Source organism: Callithrix jacchus, chromosome 2, assembly GCF_049354715.1.
Source record: "Callithrix jacchus isolate 240 chromosome 2, calJac240_pri, whole genome shotgun sequence".
Lineage (NCBI taxonomy): Eukaryota > Metazoa > Chordata > Mammalia > Primates > Cebidae > Callithrix > Callithrix jacchus.
This window is the reverse complement of record NC_133503.1, coordinates 75436871-75454494: the sequence shown is the minus strand read 5'-3', so window position 1 is coordinate 75454494 and position 17624 is coordinate 75436871. Positions and strand designations below refer to the sequence as shown.

Sequence of the window (17624 nt, the reverse complement as noted above, 5' to 3'; positions counted from 1 at the left end):
GCACTTTGGGAGGCTGAGGCGGGTGGATCCAGACCATCCTGGCCAAAATGGTGAAACCCTGTGTCCACTAAAAATACAAAAAAATTAGTTGGGCATGGTGGCTCATGCCTATAGTCCCAGCTACCTGAGAGGCTGAAGCAGAAGAATCACTTGAACCCGGGAGGCGGAGGTTGCAGTGAGCTGAGAACGTACTACTGCATTCCAGCCTGGAGACAGATCGATATTCCGTCTCAAAAAAAAAAAAAGTTCCAGAAGCTGGGTGTGGCTCATGCCTGTAATCCCAGCACTTTGGGAGGGTGAGGCTGGTGGATCACCTGAGGTCATGAGTTCGAGACCAGCCTGATCAAAATGGAGAAACCCTGTCTCTACTAAAAATGCAAAATTAGTTGGACATGGTGGCACATGCCTGTAATCCCAGCTACTTGGGAGGCTGAGGTGGGAGAATCACTTGAACCTGGGAGAAGGAGGTTGCAGTGAACCGAGATTGCGCTGTTGTACTCCAGCCTGGGCAACAAGAGTGAAATGCCATCTCAAAAAATAAAAAAAGTTCTGGAGATGGATGGGTGGTGGTAATGGTGGCCATGGTTTCACAACATTGTGAATATACTTAATATCATTGAACTGTACACTTAAAAATGGCTAGAATGGTAAATTGAATGTTGTGTGTATTTTACCACAAGTTTTAAATATTTCATTCTCAGCCCTGAGCCCAAATAAAATAATAAGTTATGGCCAGGTGCGGTGGCTCACGCCTATAATCCCAGCACTTTGGGAGGCCGAGGCGGGTGGATCACAAGGTCAAGAGATCGAGACCATCCTGGTCAACAAGGTGAAACCCCATCTCTACTAAAAATACAAAAATTAGCTGGGCATGGTGGTGCGCGCCTGTAGTCCCAGCTACTCGGGAGGCTGAGGCAGGAGAATTGCTTGAACCCAGAAGGCAGAGGTTGCGGTGAGCCGAGATTGTGCCATTGCACTCCAATCTGGGTAACAACAGCAAAACTCCGTCTCAAAAATAATAATAATAATAAGAAGAAGAAGAAGAAGAAGAAGTTACAACTGCTAAGCCATCAAACTGCTGTATGGCAGATCAAGTCAGGATATTCAGCTTCATTACTGAAAAAAATCTGGAACTCATAATGATTGATTCTAGAAGAGCAAATAAAGTTCACAGTTGACACTATTGGCTCAATAACACATGACAAATTCAAATATTTCCTACAAGGCTTTTCTTTTTTCTTCTTCTTTCTTTATTTTTTCCTACAAGGCGTTAAACATCTTACATTGTCACAAGCTTAGTGAATATGTCCAACTAAGTTTCTTCTGCTCTGCAAATATTGGTAATAGCATCGATTGTAACACATTTTAGCAGATTTGACTTCAGGTTGTACTGACTTTCAACTTCTTTGAAAATATTCTCACATGTACTCATTCCATAGAGACAACTCTTTTTCTTTTTTTTTGAGAAGGAGTCTTCCTCTGTCACCCAAGTTGGAGTACAGTGGCGCAGTCTCAGCTCACTGCAACCTCTGCCTCCAGGGGTTCGAGCAATTCCCATGCCTCGGCCTCCTGAGTAGCTGGGATTACAGGCAAGTGCCACCACACCCAGCTAATTTTTGTATTTTTAGTAGAGATGGGGTTTCACCATGTTGGCCAGCCTGGTCTCGAACTCCTTACCTCGTGATCTGCCTGCCTTGGCCTCCCAAAGTGTTGGGATTACAGGCGTGAGCCACTGCGCCCAGCTGAGATTACTCTTTGAAGCTAATTCTTCAGTCACTTCCAATACAACATTGCTCATTGAACAACTGAGCAGTATTGCTAACATTCATCACCTCTTTAAGAGTCAAAGACATACAAATAAAAAGAAGAAATTAAAGTCCAAAAATAACACTCATTTAAAAGTAGTTGATATTTAACCAGAATTCTTTTTTTTTTTTTTTTTGAGACAGCGTCTAGCTCTGTTGCCAGGCTGGAGTCCAGTGGTGCAATCTCAGCTCACTGCAACCTCTGCTTCCCAGGCTGAAGTGATTCTCCTACCTCATTCTCCTTCGTAGCTGGGACTACAGGCACATGCCACCACGCCCAGCTAATTTTTGTATTTGTAGTAGAGACGGGGTTTTACCATGTTGGCCAGGATGGTCTTGATTTCCCGATCTTGTGATCTGCTCACAGGCGTAAGCCACCGCACCCAGCCCAGCCCCCCACCTTTTTTTTTTGGAGATGAAGTCTTGCTCTGTTACCCAGGCTGGAGTGCAATGGTGTGATCTTGGCTCACTGAAACCCCTGCCTCCTGAGTTCAAGAGATTCTCCTCCCTCAGCCTCTGGAGTAGCTGGTTTACAGGTGCCCGTCACCACGCTCGGCTAATTTTTGTATTTTTAATAGCAATGGTGTTTCACCATGTTGGCCAGGCTGGTCTTGAACTCCTGACCGCAGATGATCCACTCACCTTGACCTCCCAAAGTGCTTGGATTACAGTTATGAGCCACCTCACCCAGCCCAATATTCAACAAGAGTTCTAAGACAATTTAATTCAATTGCCACTGTGCCCAATGACAATTCAGCTTTTAAAAAATGGTCCAGGGGCTGGGTGGGTGCGGTGGCTCACACCTGTAATCTCAGTACTTTGGAGGCCGAGGCAGGCAGATCATAAAGTCGGGAGTTCAAGATCAGCCTGGCTAACATAGTGAAACCTCATCTTTACTAAAAATACAAAAATTAGCTGGGTTTGGTGGCACATGCCTGTAGTCCTAGCTACTAGGGAGGCTGAGGCAGAATAATCTCTTGAACCTGGGAGGTGGATGTTGCAATGAGCTGAGACTGCGCCACTGCACTCCAGCCAGGGTGACAGAGCGAGACTCCGTCACAAAAAAGAAAAACAAAGGTCAAAATGCGGCCAGCACTTTGAGAGGCCGAGGTGGGTGGATCACCTGAGGTCAGGAGTTGGGGATCAGACTGGCCAACATGGCGAAACCCCCTCTCTACTAGACCATCTTGACCAACATGGTGAAACACCATCACTACCAAAAAAATCAAAATTAGCTGGGTGTGGTGGTGGGCACCTGTAATCCTAGCTACTCAGGAGGCTGAAGCAGGAGAATCATTTGAACCTGGGAGTTGGAGGTTGCAGTGAGCTGAGATCATGCCACTGCACTCCAGTGCAAGACTTCATCTCCAAAAAAAAAGGTGGGGGGCTGGGCTGGGTGCGGTGGCTTACGCCTGTGAGCAGATCACAAGATCGGGAAATCAAGACCATCCTGGCCAACATGGTAAAACCCCGTCTCTACTACAAATACAAAAATTAGCTGGTCATGGTGGCATGTGCCTGTAGTCCCAGCTACGAAGGAGAATGAGGTAGGAGAATCACTTCAGCCTGGGAAGCAGAGGTTGCAGTGAGCTGAGATTGCACCACTGGACTCCAGCCTGGCAAGTGAATGAAATTCCATCTCAAAAAAATAAAGAAACAAACAAACAAAAAACACAAATTAGCTGGGTGTGGTGGTGTGCGCCTGTAACCACAGCTACTCAAGAGGCTGAGGCAGGAGAATAGTTTGAATCTGGAAGGCAGAGGTTGCCATGAGCTGAGATCGTGTTAATGCACTCCTGCTGGGTGACAGAGCAGAACTCCATCTCAAAAAATGAAAATAGATAAAAAATGATCAGAGGATCTCATTTTCTTTTTTTTCTTTTTGAGATGGAGTTTTGCTCTTGTTGCCCCAGTTGGAGTACAACAGTGCAATCTCAGCTCACTGCAACTTCTGCCTCCCAGGTTCAAGTGATTCTCCTGCCTTAGCCTCCCAAGTAGCTGGGACTATAGGCTCGTGCCACCACACCCAGCTAATTTTTGTATTTTTAGTAGAGATGGGGTTTCACCATGTTGACCAGGATGGTCTTGATCTCTTGACCTCACGATCTGCCCACCGTGGCCTCCCAAAATGTTGGGATTATAGGTGTGAGCCACCGTGCCTGGCCTCTTTTTTTTTTTTTAATTAAAAATAAAATAAACAAAACACCTGGCTAATTTTTATATTTTTAGTAGAGATGGAGTTTCACCATGTTGGCCAGGCTGGTCTCAAACTCTTGACCTCAAGTGATCCTTCCACCTTGGCCTCCCAAACTGCTGGTATTACAGGTGTGAGCCACCATGCCTGGCTCTCAATAGGCATCTTTCCAAAGAAGATATACAAATGCAAATGACCAATAAGCACATAAAAAGATAATCAACATTATTAGGCGTCAGAGAAATGCATATCAAAACAGTGAGGTATCACTTCATACCCCCTAGGATGACTATAATCAAAATGACAGATACTTGATTTTGTTTATAGTACCGGTGTCTTAGTCTGTTCGTATTGCTATAAAGGAATACCTGAGACTAGGCAATTTATAAAGGAAAGAGGTTTATTTTTCTCACGGTTTTACAGGCTGTACAGGAGGCTGGTGCTGGCATCTCCTAGGCTTTCGATGGGGTCCACAGGCTGCTTCTACTCATGACAGAAGACAAAGGGGAACCAATGTGTGCAGAGTTGACAAGGCAAAAGAGGAAGCAGGAGAGCAGGGGAGGTGCCAGGCTTTTTTAGAAACCAGCTCTTGTGTAAACTAATAGAGTTAGAACTCACTCCCTCCCTAACCAGGGAGGTGATTAATTTATTAATGAGGGATCTGCCCCTATGACGGAAACACCTCCCAGTAGGCCCCACCTCCAACACTGGGGATCAAATTTCAATATGAGGCTTGGGGAAACAAGCATCCAAACTATAGTAGTTGTGAAGATGTGGAGAAATTGGAGCACTTACAGATTGCTAGTAGGTTTACAGTGTAAAATGGTATAGCTGCTTTGGAAAACAGTCAGTTCCTCAAAATATTTGACCCAGAAATTTTACTCCTGAGAGTATACCTAAGTTAACATGTGATCCAGAAATTTGATACCTGGGTATACACCTAAGAACATTCAAAACATATATTCACACAAAAACTTGTACATGAATGTTAACTACAGAATTACTTATAATAACCAAAACATAGAAAACAATCCAAATGTCTTTCAACTGATGAATGCATAAATGAAATTGGTATGTACACATGAAATATTATTTGGTAATAAAGAGATGAATTATTAATACATGCTGCAATATTAACAAACCTCGAAAACATTATGCTGAGCGAAAAAAGCCAGTCACAAAGGAAAATATATTTTATGATTCCATTTGTATTAAATAACCACAATAGACAAACCTGTAGAGACAGAGAGTAGATTTTAGTGGTTGTCTATGGCTGGGTGGTTGGGGGATGGACACTGGAAATGGGTAGTGACTGCTAATAGGTACAGGGTTTCTTTTCATGGTGATCAGAATATTCTAAGATTTATTCTGGTGGGCCAGGCACATTGGCATATGCCTGTAATCACAGCACTTTGGAAGGCCAAGGATCCCTTAAGCCCAAGAGTTCCAGAGCAGCCTGAGCAATATAACAAGACCCTACTGCTATTACAAAAAATCAGCCGGGCATGGTGGTGCAAGCCTGAGATCCAAGCTACGTAAGAAGATAGGGTAAAAGATCACCTGAGCTTAGGGAAGTCGAAGCTGCAGTGAGTCATGATCATGCACTGCACTCAGCCTGGGCAACAGAAGAGACCTTGGAAATGTTTCCAGAGACAAAGCAGAAGCTGTAATGACTCCCTTATGACCTCACCTCTGAAGTCACACACTGCCATTCTTATACTTTTCTATTGGTCACATAGGTTAGCTCTGATTCCATATGGAAAGGGACTATACAAAGTCATAAGTAACTGGAAATGAAAATCCCTGGGAACCATCTTGGAGGCTGGTTGTCACAATCCAAACTATAACTTTAAGCAATTTACAGATAGAGAAATGCTAATGAATGCTAAAATCTAATTTTTCAAATATTGACTCAATTTTATTTCCAGTCCTTATGTATAGATATACTCTATATTTAATTTATATTGCTCACTGTTTGAAGTTTATTCCCCTTAGGTGTATAAATGTGTTTGTTTTTTCTTTTCTTTTCTTTTCTTTTTTTTTTTTTTATTTTGAGACGGAGTTTTGCTGCTGTTACCCAGGCTGGAGTGCAATGGCACGATCTTGGCTCACCACAACCTCCACCTCCTGGGTTCAGGCAATTCTCCTGCCTCAGCCTCCCGAGTAGCTGGGATTACAGGCACACGCCACCATGCCCAGCTAAGTTTTTATATTTTTAGTAGAGACGGGGTTTCACTGTGTTGACCAGGATGGTCTTGATCTCTTGACCTCGTGATCCACCCGCCTCGGCCTCCCAAAGTGCTGGGATTACAGGCTTGAGCCACCGCACCTGGCCTTGTTTTTTCTTTTCTTTTTTTTCTTTTTTTTGAGACAGAGTCTCACTCTGTTGCCTTGGCTGGAGTGCAGTGGCATGATTTTTACTCACTGCCACTTCAACCTCCTGGGCTCAAGGAATCCTCCCACCTCAGCCTCCAGAGTAGCTGGGACTACAGACATACACCAACACATCTGGCCAATTTTTGTATTTTTTGTAGAGACAGGGTTTCACCTTTTTGCCCAGGCTGGTCTAGAACCCCTGAGGTCAAGTGATCCACCCACCTCAGCCTCCCAAAGTGCTGGAATTATAGGCATGAGCCATGGCGCCTACCCGGTCTGTTTATTCTTAAGTGAGCCTTGGTAGTTTGTCTTTCAAAGAAGTTGTCCATTCATCTAATTTATGTATGTATGTGTTTATTTTTTTTTTTTAAAGAAATAGGGTCTTGTTCTATTGACAAGGCTGGAGTGCAGTGGTGCAATCACAGTTCATTTCAGCCTCAGACTCCTGGGCTCAAGCTGTCCTTCCATCTCAGCCTCCAAGTAGCTGGGACTACAGGTATGCACCACTAAACCTGGCTATTTTTGAAAACATTTTTTCTAGAGACAAGGTCTCACTATGTTGCACAGGCTAGTCTCAAATTGCTGGCCTAAAGCAATTCTCCTGCCTCAGCCTTCCAAGGTGCTGGGATTATAGGTGTAAGCCACAGCACCCTGCCTGTTTAATTTATTAAATGAGTAAAGTTGTTCATATTGTTTTCTTTGTGTTCTTTTAGTATCTGGGAATTTGTAGCCATAGCACCTCTCTCATTCCTAATGTTGGTAATTTGTGTCCTCTCTCTTTTTTTATCCTGGGCATTATGGTTAGAGGTTTATCAGTTTTACTAATCTTCTCAGAACCATCCTTTGGGTTCATTGACTTTATTGTTTTTTCATCTTCTATTACATTGATTTCTGCTCTGATCTTTTTTATTTTTTTGAGACAGAGTCTCACTCTGTTGCCAGGCTGGAGTGCAGTGGCACAATCTCAGCTCACTGCAACCTCTGCCTTCCGTGTTGAAGAGATTCCCCCTGCCTCAGCCTCCCAAGTAGCTGGAACAACAGGCACGGGCCAACATGCCCAGCTAATTTTTTGTATTTTAGTAGAGGCAAGGTTTTACCGTGTTGGCTAAAATGGTCTTGATCCACCCGCCTTGGCCTCCAAAAGTGCTGGGATTACAGGCTCGAGTTGCCACACCCGGCCCTGATCTTTATTTTTCTTTCTTTTCTTATTTTGGGATTTATTTGCTTTCATTTCTCTAGTTTTTTTTTTCTTTTTCTTTCTTTCTTTTTTTTTTTTTTTTTTGAGACAGAGTTTTGCTCGTGTTGCCCAGGTTGGAGTGCAATGATGCAATCTTGGCTCACCACAACCTCTGCCTCCCAGGTTCAAATGATTCTCTTGCCTCAGCCTCCCGAGTAGCTGGGATTAAAGGCATGCACGCCCACACCTCGCTAATTTTGTGTTTTTAGTAGAGAGGGGGTTTCTCCATGTTGGTCAGGCGGGTCTCAAACTCCTGATCTTAGGTGATCCTCCTGCCTCAGCCTCCCAAAGTGCTAGGATTACAGGAGTGAGCCACCACACCCAAACTATTTTTCCAGTTTCTTAAGATGAATGCTGCAGTCATTGATTTAAGACTTTACCCCAACATAAATTTCTTCTTCTAAGTATTACTTTAGCAGCATTTCACAAATATTAATATGTTTTGTTTTTGTCTTATTCAGTTAAAAATGCTTTCTAATTTTCATTTTGATTTCTTCTTTGACCATGGATTACATAGAAGTATCTTATTTAGTTTCCATATAGTGGAGGATTTTCCAGATATGTTTCCGTTACTGATCTCTAATTTAATTCCACCATGGTTGAGCACTATATCTTGTATGACTTGAACCTTTTCGTATTTATTGAGACTTGTTTTAATTTTTTTTTTTTTAGATGGAGTCTTGCTCTGTAGCAAGGCTGGAGTGCAGTGAGTGGTGCGATCTTGGCTCACTGCAACCTCCACCTTCTGGGTTCAAGTGATTCTCCTGCCTCAGCCTCCTGAGTAGCTGGAACCACAAGCACGCGCCACCACGCCTGGCTAATTTTTGTATTTTAGTAGAGATGGGGTTTCACCATGTTGGCCAGGCTGGTCTCGATGTCTTTACCTTGTGATCTGCCTACCTTTGCCTCCAAAAGTGCTGGGATTACAGGTGTCAGCCACCACGCCTGGCCGAGACTTGTTTTATAGTGTAGAATGTGAACTACCTTGGTAGCCGGGTGCAGTGGTTCACACCTGTAATCCCAGCACTTTGGGAGGCTGAGGTGGGCAGATCACTTGAGGTCAGGAGTTCGAGACCAGCCTGGCCAATGTGATGAAACCCTCATCTCTACTAAAAATATAAAAATTAGCAAGGTGTGATTGCCCATGCCTACAATCCCAGTGACTCAGGAGGCTGAGACAGGAGAATTGTTTGAACCCAGGAAATGGAGGTTGCAGTGAGCCAAGACCATGACAATGCACTCCAGTTTGGGTGACAGAGCTAGATCCAGTCTCAAAAAAAAAAAAAATTTCAGACACACCCAGCCTGAAATGTGTATTTTTATTTTTATATTCACCCAGTCATCCAAACAACAGAGCCTAAAACCTTTCCAGGTATACCTCTCTCACTACCGTAATCAACTGATCACAAAATTCTGTCATTTCTACCTTCTTAATATCTCTCATACCTATGGCAAGGCATGGTGGCTCACGCCTGTAATTCCAGCACTTTGGGAGGCTGAGGCAGGTGGATCACAAGGTCAAGAGATCAAGACCATCATGGACAACATGGTGAAACCCCATCTGTACTAAAAATACAAAATTAGCTGGACATGGTAGCATATGTCTGTAGTTCCAGCTACTCGGGAGGCTGAGGCAGGAGAATCACTTGAACCCGGGAGGCAGAGGTTGCAGAGAGCCGAGATTATGCCACTGCACTCCAGCCTGGCTACAGAGTGAGACTCTGTCTCAAAAAAAAAAAATATATATATATATATATATATATACACACATATATATATATTTAATAATAATAAGCCAACACATTTAATAAAATGTGAAAAGAATTTTCCTTGAATTTCAATGTTGAATACAAGCTGATCAGCTATGTATTTTGTGATTATTATACATATATATTTAAATATATATATAATATGTGTTTAAAATATTTCTTCTTTCCCTCTTTCTTTTTTTTTTTTGACATGGGGTATTACTCTGTTGTCCAGGCTGGAGTGCACTAGCTCAATCACAGCTCGCTGCAGACTTGACTTCTCAAAGCTCAGGTGATTCTCCCACCTCAGTTTTTTTATTTTTGGTAGAGATGGGGTTTTGCCATGTTGCCCAGGTTGGTTTCAAACTCCTGGGCTCAACGAATCTGTCCACCTGGACCTCCCAAAGTGCTAAGATTATAGGAGTGAACCACCATGCTCGACCTTCTGTATTTTCATACATGTTTACAAACACAATTAACATCAAGGGTTTTATTAATTTTATCTTTTTTTTTTTTGAGACATAATCACGCTCTGTCACCCAGGCTGGATTTCGATGGTACAGTCTCAGCTCACTGCAATCTCCGCCTCATGGTTTCAAGCGATTCTCCTGCCTCAGCCTCCCAAATAACTGGGATTACAGGTGCCAGCCACCATGCGTGGCTAAATTTTGTGTTTTCAGTAGAGACGGGGGTTCTACCATGTTGGCCAGGCTGGTCTTGAACTCCAGATGTCAGGTGATCCATCAATCTCGGCCTCCCAAAGTGCTGAGATTATAGGGGTGAGCTACCTCACCCAGCCTGGTAATATGATTATGATGCCTTTTTAGGATTAGATTAGTATTACAGACCCAAAAGAAAAGTGATACCATCTCACACAAACTGAGATTATAAAATCTGGGTCACAGATCATTTGATTCTTGGTTGAAGTATAGGGCTTGGCTGCTTCTTACAGAGTCATGTAATTGGTTTCTTTATTTCTAGTCTTGACAAGGTTTTAAATGTTTCTTGAATGTAAGATTCTCCTGTCATCTTCCAATTAAAATACAAATTCCTTAGCCTGACCTATTGTACCCTTGAGAATAAAACAATTATCACCAGCAGCCTCAACCCCTGCCAGGCTCCCATACTAATGGGCTTCCTGCCAGGCCCAACAGCTATTTCTCAGCCATATCAGCCTCCCCTGGAAGACTCTACCAAACTTTCAGCAATTGTTTAAGTCTCTAAGCTCTCTAGCAAGACATTTGCAGCACTTAAAGACAAATCTATAATTGTTTACTAATAGCCTGTAAACCCTCAAGGGACAGGACCAGTTACTTAATAACAGTTGTTAAAGTTTGACTGAGGAGTAAGTTTTCTCTTCTGTCCACAGGCTCAGTGACCCTTCAAGACAGCTAACTAGAGAGGATTTTTCCTCAAGCAGATGTCTTGTGGTTTTGGTTTACATATTTTGTGATCCTAGATTTTTTAATGAATTTGCCTAGTACAGAATCCCCTCAGGGCTTTTGTTTTGTTTTGTTTTGTTTTTTTGAGACGGGAGTCTTGTTCTGTTGCCTGGAGTGCAGTGGTGCAATCTTGGCTCACTGCAACCTCCACCTCCCGGGTTCAAGCAATTCCCCTCCCAAGTAGCTGGAAGGCTGGGACTACATGTGCATGCCGCCACACCCGGCAACTTTTTTTTTGTTTCACCATGTTGACAGGGTTTCACCATGTTGGCCAGGAAGGTCTCAATCTCCTGACTTCATGATTCACCTGCCTTGGCCTCCTAAAGTGAGGATTACAGGCGTGAGCCAGTGCGCCTGGCCCCAGGACTTTTATTTATTTATTTAATTTTAGGCTAGTCAAGTGAAACAGTGGGAATGGTGAAGGAACAAAGAAATCTGTAAGTGATTGTGATAAATTAGTTGTAAACACCACTGCACTTGGACCAGCCTCCCTCAGGACCCCTTAAGGAAGGAGATCACTTTATCAAGTATATAGCACAGTGTCCAAACACTAAAAGGTTTCCCAGAAGTTCTGTGGTTTTTCATTCTTGATTTTGTCCAAAATTTTTGTTAGAGAAATATCCGGAGCTGGAGATTTAGAAATGAGGCCCTTACTTACTGTCTTTATTCCAAGTGGTTTATTTTTCTTTTTACTGTTGCCCAGGATGAAGATCACGCCACTTCATCCTGGGCAACAGTAAAAAGAAAAATAAACCACTTGGAATAGATGGCGTGATCTTGGCTCACTGTAACCTCTGCCTCCCCGGTTCAAGCCATTCTCCTGTCTTAGCTTCCTGAGTAGCTGGGATTACAGGCATCCACCACCATGCCCAGCTAATTTTCTGTATTTTTAGTAGAAAAGGGGTTTCACCATGTTGGCCAGGCTGGTCCCAAACTCCTGACCTTAGGTGATCTGTCTGCCTCGGCCTCCCAAAGTGCTGGATTACAGGCGTGAGCCACCTCGACTGGCCATTTCAAGTGGTTCTTAGCATGTGGCAACTTGTATTGTTTCTTACTTAATTTTAAATTAATCATGGGCCAGGCAAGGTGGCTCATGCCTGCAATCCTAGCACTTTAGAATGCCAAGGTGGTTGGATTACTTGAGGTCAAGAATTCAAGACCAGCCTGTCCAACATGGTGAACCCCATCTCTACTAAAAATATAAAAATTAGCCGGGCAGTAGTGGCATGTGGCTGTAATTCTAGCTACTTGGGAGGCTGAGGCAGGAGAATCACTTGAGCCTGGGAGGTAGAGGTTGCAGTGAGTCAAGATTGTGCCACTGCACTCCAGTGGGGACAGACTGAGATCCTGTCTCAAAAAAATAAAATAAATAAATAAATAAATAATGGAATACTCATTAATCATGAACATAGATGTTCCTGCTGGGTGTGGTATCTCACACCTGTAATCTCAACACTTTGTGAGGCCAAGGTGGAAGGATGGCTTAAGCCCAGGAGTTCGAGACCAGCCTGGGCAACATGATGAGACCTCATTTCTACAAAAAATACAAAAATTAGCCAGGCATGGTGGCACACACCTGTAGTCCCAGCTACTAGGGAGGCTGAGGTGGGAAGATCACTTGAGCCTGGGAGGTTAAGTCTGCAGTGAGCTGTGATCACACCACTACACTCCAGCTGGGGCAACAGAATAAGACCCTATCTCAAAAAAAAAAAAAAAAAAAAACCCAGAAAAAAAAAATGAACATAGATGTTTGCTAATATTCACTTGCAAAATGTCATGATAAAAATATTAAAGACAGCATGAACAGGAGAGGAGAGCATAGGGGTCCATCTTCTTACATAAACTTTCTACCAGTCTGCTTTCAAGCCCTCCTTGTGCCTTGGCTGGCAGAAGTGTATGGTGCCATCAAGTTTGGAGGCTTTTCAGAGTCTGTGATTTGCTTCCTGTTTACTTTTCCTCACTGTGGGCTTAGGGTTTGGCTTTCTTTGGTTATTTAAGTCAACATCCACTTTTCAGCTTCCAGTATAGTTGTCATTTCTCATCTGTTTCATCTCCTATGGCGATTAATTTTATGTGTCAACTTTACTGGGCTAAGGGATGCCCAGATAGCTGGTAAAACACTATTTCTGCATGTTTTGGGGAGAGATTAGCATTTGAATCAGTAAACCGACTAAAGAAGATCCATTCCCCCAGGCATCATACAATCCATTGAGAGCCCAAATAGAAATAGGCAGAGGAAGAGAGAATTCTTTTTTTTTGAGACAGCATCTAGCTCTTGCCCAGGTTGGAGGATGGAGTACAATGGTGTGACCTTGGCTCACTGCAACCTCCACCTCCCAGGTTCAAGCAATTCTCCTGCCTCAGCCTCGTGAGTAGCTGGGATTACAGGCTCCCACCACCACACCCAGCTAATTTTTGTATTTTTAGTAGAGATGGGGTTTCACCATGCTGGCCAGGCTGGTCTCAAACTCAGGTGATCCGCCTACCTTGCCTCCCAAAGTGCAGAGATAACAGCTATGAGCCACCACACCTGGCCTTTCTTTCTTTTTGAGCTAGAACATCTATCTTCTCCTGTCCTTGGACTTTGGAGCTTCTGGTTCCTGGGTCTTTGGATTTTGGGACTTAACACCAGCAGCCTCTCTGCTTCCCAGGTCTTTTTGGACGCAGACTGAGTTATACCACTGGCTCTCTTGTCCTCCAGCTTGCAGACAGCAGACTGTGGGACTTCTCAGCTTCCATAATTGCATGAGCCATTTCCCACAATAAATATCCTCACATATATCTGTATGTTTATATATCACACACACACACACACACACACACACACGAAATCTCCTATTGGTTCTCTTCTCTGGAGAACACCAACTAGTGTATCTCCTCTTTTTATCTCTATGCCTCATGGGTTTATGTTTTTTTGTCTCCTTCTGCCATTTTAGGTTTTAGGAGGAAATAATAGTGAACATTGGGTTCAGTTTACCATGTTTAATGGAAAGTTCTCTTTTCCATTGTTTTTTGTGTGTCTGGTTTCTCCAGCTAGATGGCGAATTCCAAGGAAACCACTGTTGAAGCATTATTTATACATCTTTGTATAGTACTTCCAAAGAAGACTTCTGTTAATGTTTGTGGTTATTACTGATTACTTTGAATAGCAGACACAAATACCCTTGGGGGTTCACAAAAAACTTTCAAAACATTGACAATTTCCAGGTCTTCAGCTTCTGTGGGCACCTACACCTAAAGTTGAACTGAGAAGGAATCTGTAGCCCAGGTATCCCACTGGTTTTCCTTTCTCTCTTCTCCTTTGATAAAGCCTTTCTCCCCCTTTGGCACAAACACATCTCTAAATTTCTTTATGGCACGATTTTCCCAGGGTGTAAAAACCTACAGGGAAGCATACAAAAGTACAATTTGAAATGGTGTTTTGGGTCAACTCGTTTCAGTTAAGGCACCATAATTCAAGTTCTGGTTTCCAGTATTATTATTTTTTTCTGTCAAAGAAAATGTCTATCCTCCTGTCGTAGCCTCCCAAGTAGCTAGAATTACAGACATGCACCACCATGCCCGGCTAATTTTTTTTTTGAGACGGAGTTTCGCTCTTGTTACCCAGGCTAGAGTGCAATGGCGCGATCTCGGCTCACTACAACCTCCGCCTCCTGGGTTCAGGCAATTCTCCTGCCTCAGCCTCCTGAGTAGCTGGGATTACAGGAACGCGCCACCACGCCCAGCTAATTTTTTTGTATTTTTAGTAGAGACGGGGTTTCACTATGTTGACCAGGATGGTCTCGATCTCTTGACCTCGTGCTCCACCCGCCTCGGCCTCCCAAAGTGCTGGGATTACAGGCTTGAGCCACCGCGCCCAGTGTATCTTTTTTTTTTTTTTTAAGACGGAGTCTTGCTCTGTCACCAGGCTGGAGTGCAGTGGCGCAATCTCGGCTCACTGAAACCTCCGTCTCCTGGGTTCAAGCGATTCTTCCACCTCAGCCTCCCGAGTAGCTGGGACCACAGGTGCATGCCACCACACCCGGCTAATTTTTGTATTTTTAGTAGAGATGTGGGGTTTCACCATGTTGGCCAGGATGGTCTCGATCTCTTGACCTCGTGATCCGCCCATCTCAGCCTCCCAAAGCGCTGGGATTACAGGCGTGAGCTTCTGCGCCCAGCCAGTTTTTGTATTTTTAGTAGAGACAAAAATTAGCTGGACGTGGTGGCACTTGCTTGTAATCTCAGCTACTCAGGAGGCTGAGATAGGAGAATCACTTGAACCCAGGAGGTGGAGGTTGCAGTGAGCCGAGATTGTGCCACTGTACTCCATCCTGGGCAACAAGAGTGAAACTCCAGCTCAAACAACAAAAACCCTGATTTGGGGCTGGGCATGGTGGTTCACACCTGTAATCCCAGAACTTTGGGAGGCTGAGGTTGGGGGGAATCACCTGAGGTCAGGAGTTCGAGATGAGCCTGGCCAACATGACGAAAACCCGTTTCTATTAAAAATAAAAAAATTAGCTAGGCCTCGTGGTGGGCACCTGTGATCCCAGCTATTTGAGAGGCTAAGGCAGGAGAATCACTTAAACCTGGGAGGTGGAGGTTGCAGTGGGCTGAGATCATGCCGCCACACTCTAACCTGGGTGACAGAGCAAGACTCCTCAAAAAAATAAAAAAGAAAAGAAGGCCGGGTGCGGTGGCTCACACCTGTAATCCCAGCACTTTGGGAGGCCGAGGCTCATGGATCACGAGGTCAAGAGATTGAGACCATCCTGGCCAACATGGTGAACCCCATCTCTACCAAAAAAAAAAAAAAAAAAAAAAAAAGGAAATAAAGCCATGGTTTGGAAAGGATGATAGTATAGTAATAATTATTGTAGATAAGCTCCACTGATTCACTAAAACTAGTGAGTTTGAGGAGAAACAAGTTGCATATTCTCAAAATATGTCCCCTAAATTATCTATTAGCTAAAAAGGAAAAGGTAGTAACCTACAGTGGAAAAATCTGATTATAACCTTTTTTTTTTTTTGAGTTAAGGTCTCACTCTGTCAAGCAGGCTACAGTGCAGTGGCTTGATCTCAGCTCACTGAAGCCTGGACTTCCTGGGCTCAAGCGATGTCACATGCTTGGCTTTTTTTTTTTTTTGAAACAAGGTCTGGCACTTTTGCTCAATCTAGAGTGCAGTGGCACAATCTCAGCTCACTGTAGCCTGGTCCTCCTCCTACCTATTCAAGCTATCCTCTCACCTATTCTTCCCCAGTAGCTGAGACTACAAATGCACACTACTATGCCTGGCTAATTTTTCTTTCTTTCTTTTTTTTTTTAGGCATGAGTCTCACTCTGTCGTCTAGGCTGAAGTGCAAGGGCTGGTCTTGGCTCACTGCAACCCCCACCTCCCAGGTTCAAGAGATTCTCCTGCCTCAGCCTCCTGAGTAGCTGGGATTACAGGCTCCCACCACCATACCTAGCTAATTTTTGTATTTTTAGTAGAGATGGGGTTTCACCATGTTGGTCAGGCTGGTCTTGAACTCCTGACCTCGTGATCCACCTGCCTTGACCTCCCAAAGTGCTAGGATTACAGGCATGAGCCACTGCACCCAGCCACACCTGGTTAATATATATATATATATATATATATATATATATATATATATATGGTTTTTTTTTGGAGACAGAGTTTCTTTCTGTCACCCATGCTGGAATGCAATGGCACAACCTCCACCTCCCAGGTTCAAGCAATTCTCCTGCCTCAGCCTTCCGAGTAACTGGGATTATAGGCATGTGCCACTGTGCCCGGTTAATTTTTTTTTTTTTTTTTTTGCAGTGGAGTGTCGCTCTGTTGCCCTTCCAGGCTGTTGCACTTCCAGGCTGGAGTGCAACGGCATGACCTCCACTCTCCGCAAACTCTGCCTCCTGGGTTCAAATGATTCTCCTGTCTCAGTCTCCTGAGTAGCTGGGACTACAGGTGCCCACCACCACACCTGGCTAATTTTTTGTATTTTTAGTAGAGACAGGGTTTCACTGTGTTAGCCAGGAAGGTCTCTATATCCTGACCTCGTGATCCGCTTACCTTGGCCTCCCAAAGTGCTGGGATACAGGCTTGAGGCACTGCGTCCAGCCTAATTTTTGTATTTTTAGTAGAGACAGGGTTTCACCATGTTGCCTAGACTGGTTTCAAATTCCTGACCTCAGGTGATCCACCCACCTCAGCCTCTCAAAGTGCTGGGATTACAGGCGTGAGCCACTGTACCAGGCATAATTTTTGTGTTTTTTGTAGAAATGGGTTTTTGCCATGTTGCCCAGTCTCAAACTCCTGAGCTCAAGCAATCTGCACGCTTTGGCCTCCCAAAGTGCTGGAATAACAGGCATGGACCACCGCACCCAGCCTGGAACCACCTTAATCAAGTGATCAAGGTCAACATCGCCAGTAATAAAGAAGACATATGAACATTATGAATCTCATATGATTGACTGAGGACACTTTATTTCGGTGATATTCTTCCAGAAAGCATAACCTCAAACACAAGAAAACATCAGACAAAACCAATTTTTTTTTTACAGTTTCGCTCTGTCACCTGTGCTGGAGTCCAATGGCAAGATCTTGGCTCACTGCAACCTCTGCCTCCCAGGTTCAAGCAATTTTCCTCCCTCAGCTTCCTGACTAGCTGGGACTACGGGCATGTGCCACCATGCCCCACTAGTTTTTTTGCATTTTTTGTAGAGATGGGGTTTCAGCATGTCAGTCAGGCTGGTCTTGAACTCTTGACCTCAAATGATCCACCCACCTTGGTCTCCCAAAGTGCTGGGATTAGAAGCGCGAGCCACTGCACACAGCCAGA

The 17624-nt window shown here is 44.0% G+C and overlaps 1 protein-coding gene and 1 long non-coding RNA gene across 4 annotated transcripts in view; one reads left to right on the top strand and one right to left on the bottom strand.

The window, feature by feature from the left end:
• Positions 1-5635, bottom strand: part of AFF4 (ALF transcription elongation factor 4) — a 122698-nt gene extending 117063 nt beyond the window's left edge. For all 3 annotated transcript variants that reach the window (XM_078364840.1, XM_078364838.1, XM_078364841.1), the window contains exon 1: positions 5560-5635. Coding sequence is in view for 2 of the 3 variants with exons in the window: in XM_078364838.1 (XP_078220964.1) it covers positions 5560-5600 (41 nt within the window). In the remaining variant the exon portion in view is untranslated. The remainder of the gene's footprint in view (positions 1-5559) is intronic.
• A 1111-nt stretch (positions 5636-6746) lies between these two features.
• On the top strand, positions 6747-17193 carry LOC128931325 (uncharacterized). Its single transcript, XR_008479532.2, has 3 exons — positions 6747-6871; positions 16112-16185; positions 17063-17193. It is a non-coding gene; the product is annotated as an uncharacterized LOC128931325 (long non-coding RNA).
• Positions 17194-17624: the final 431 nt, after the last annotated feature.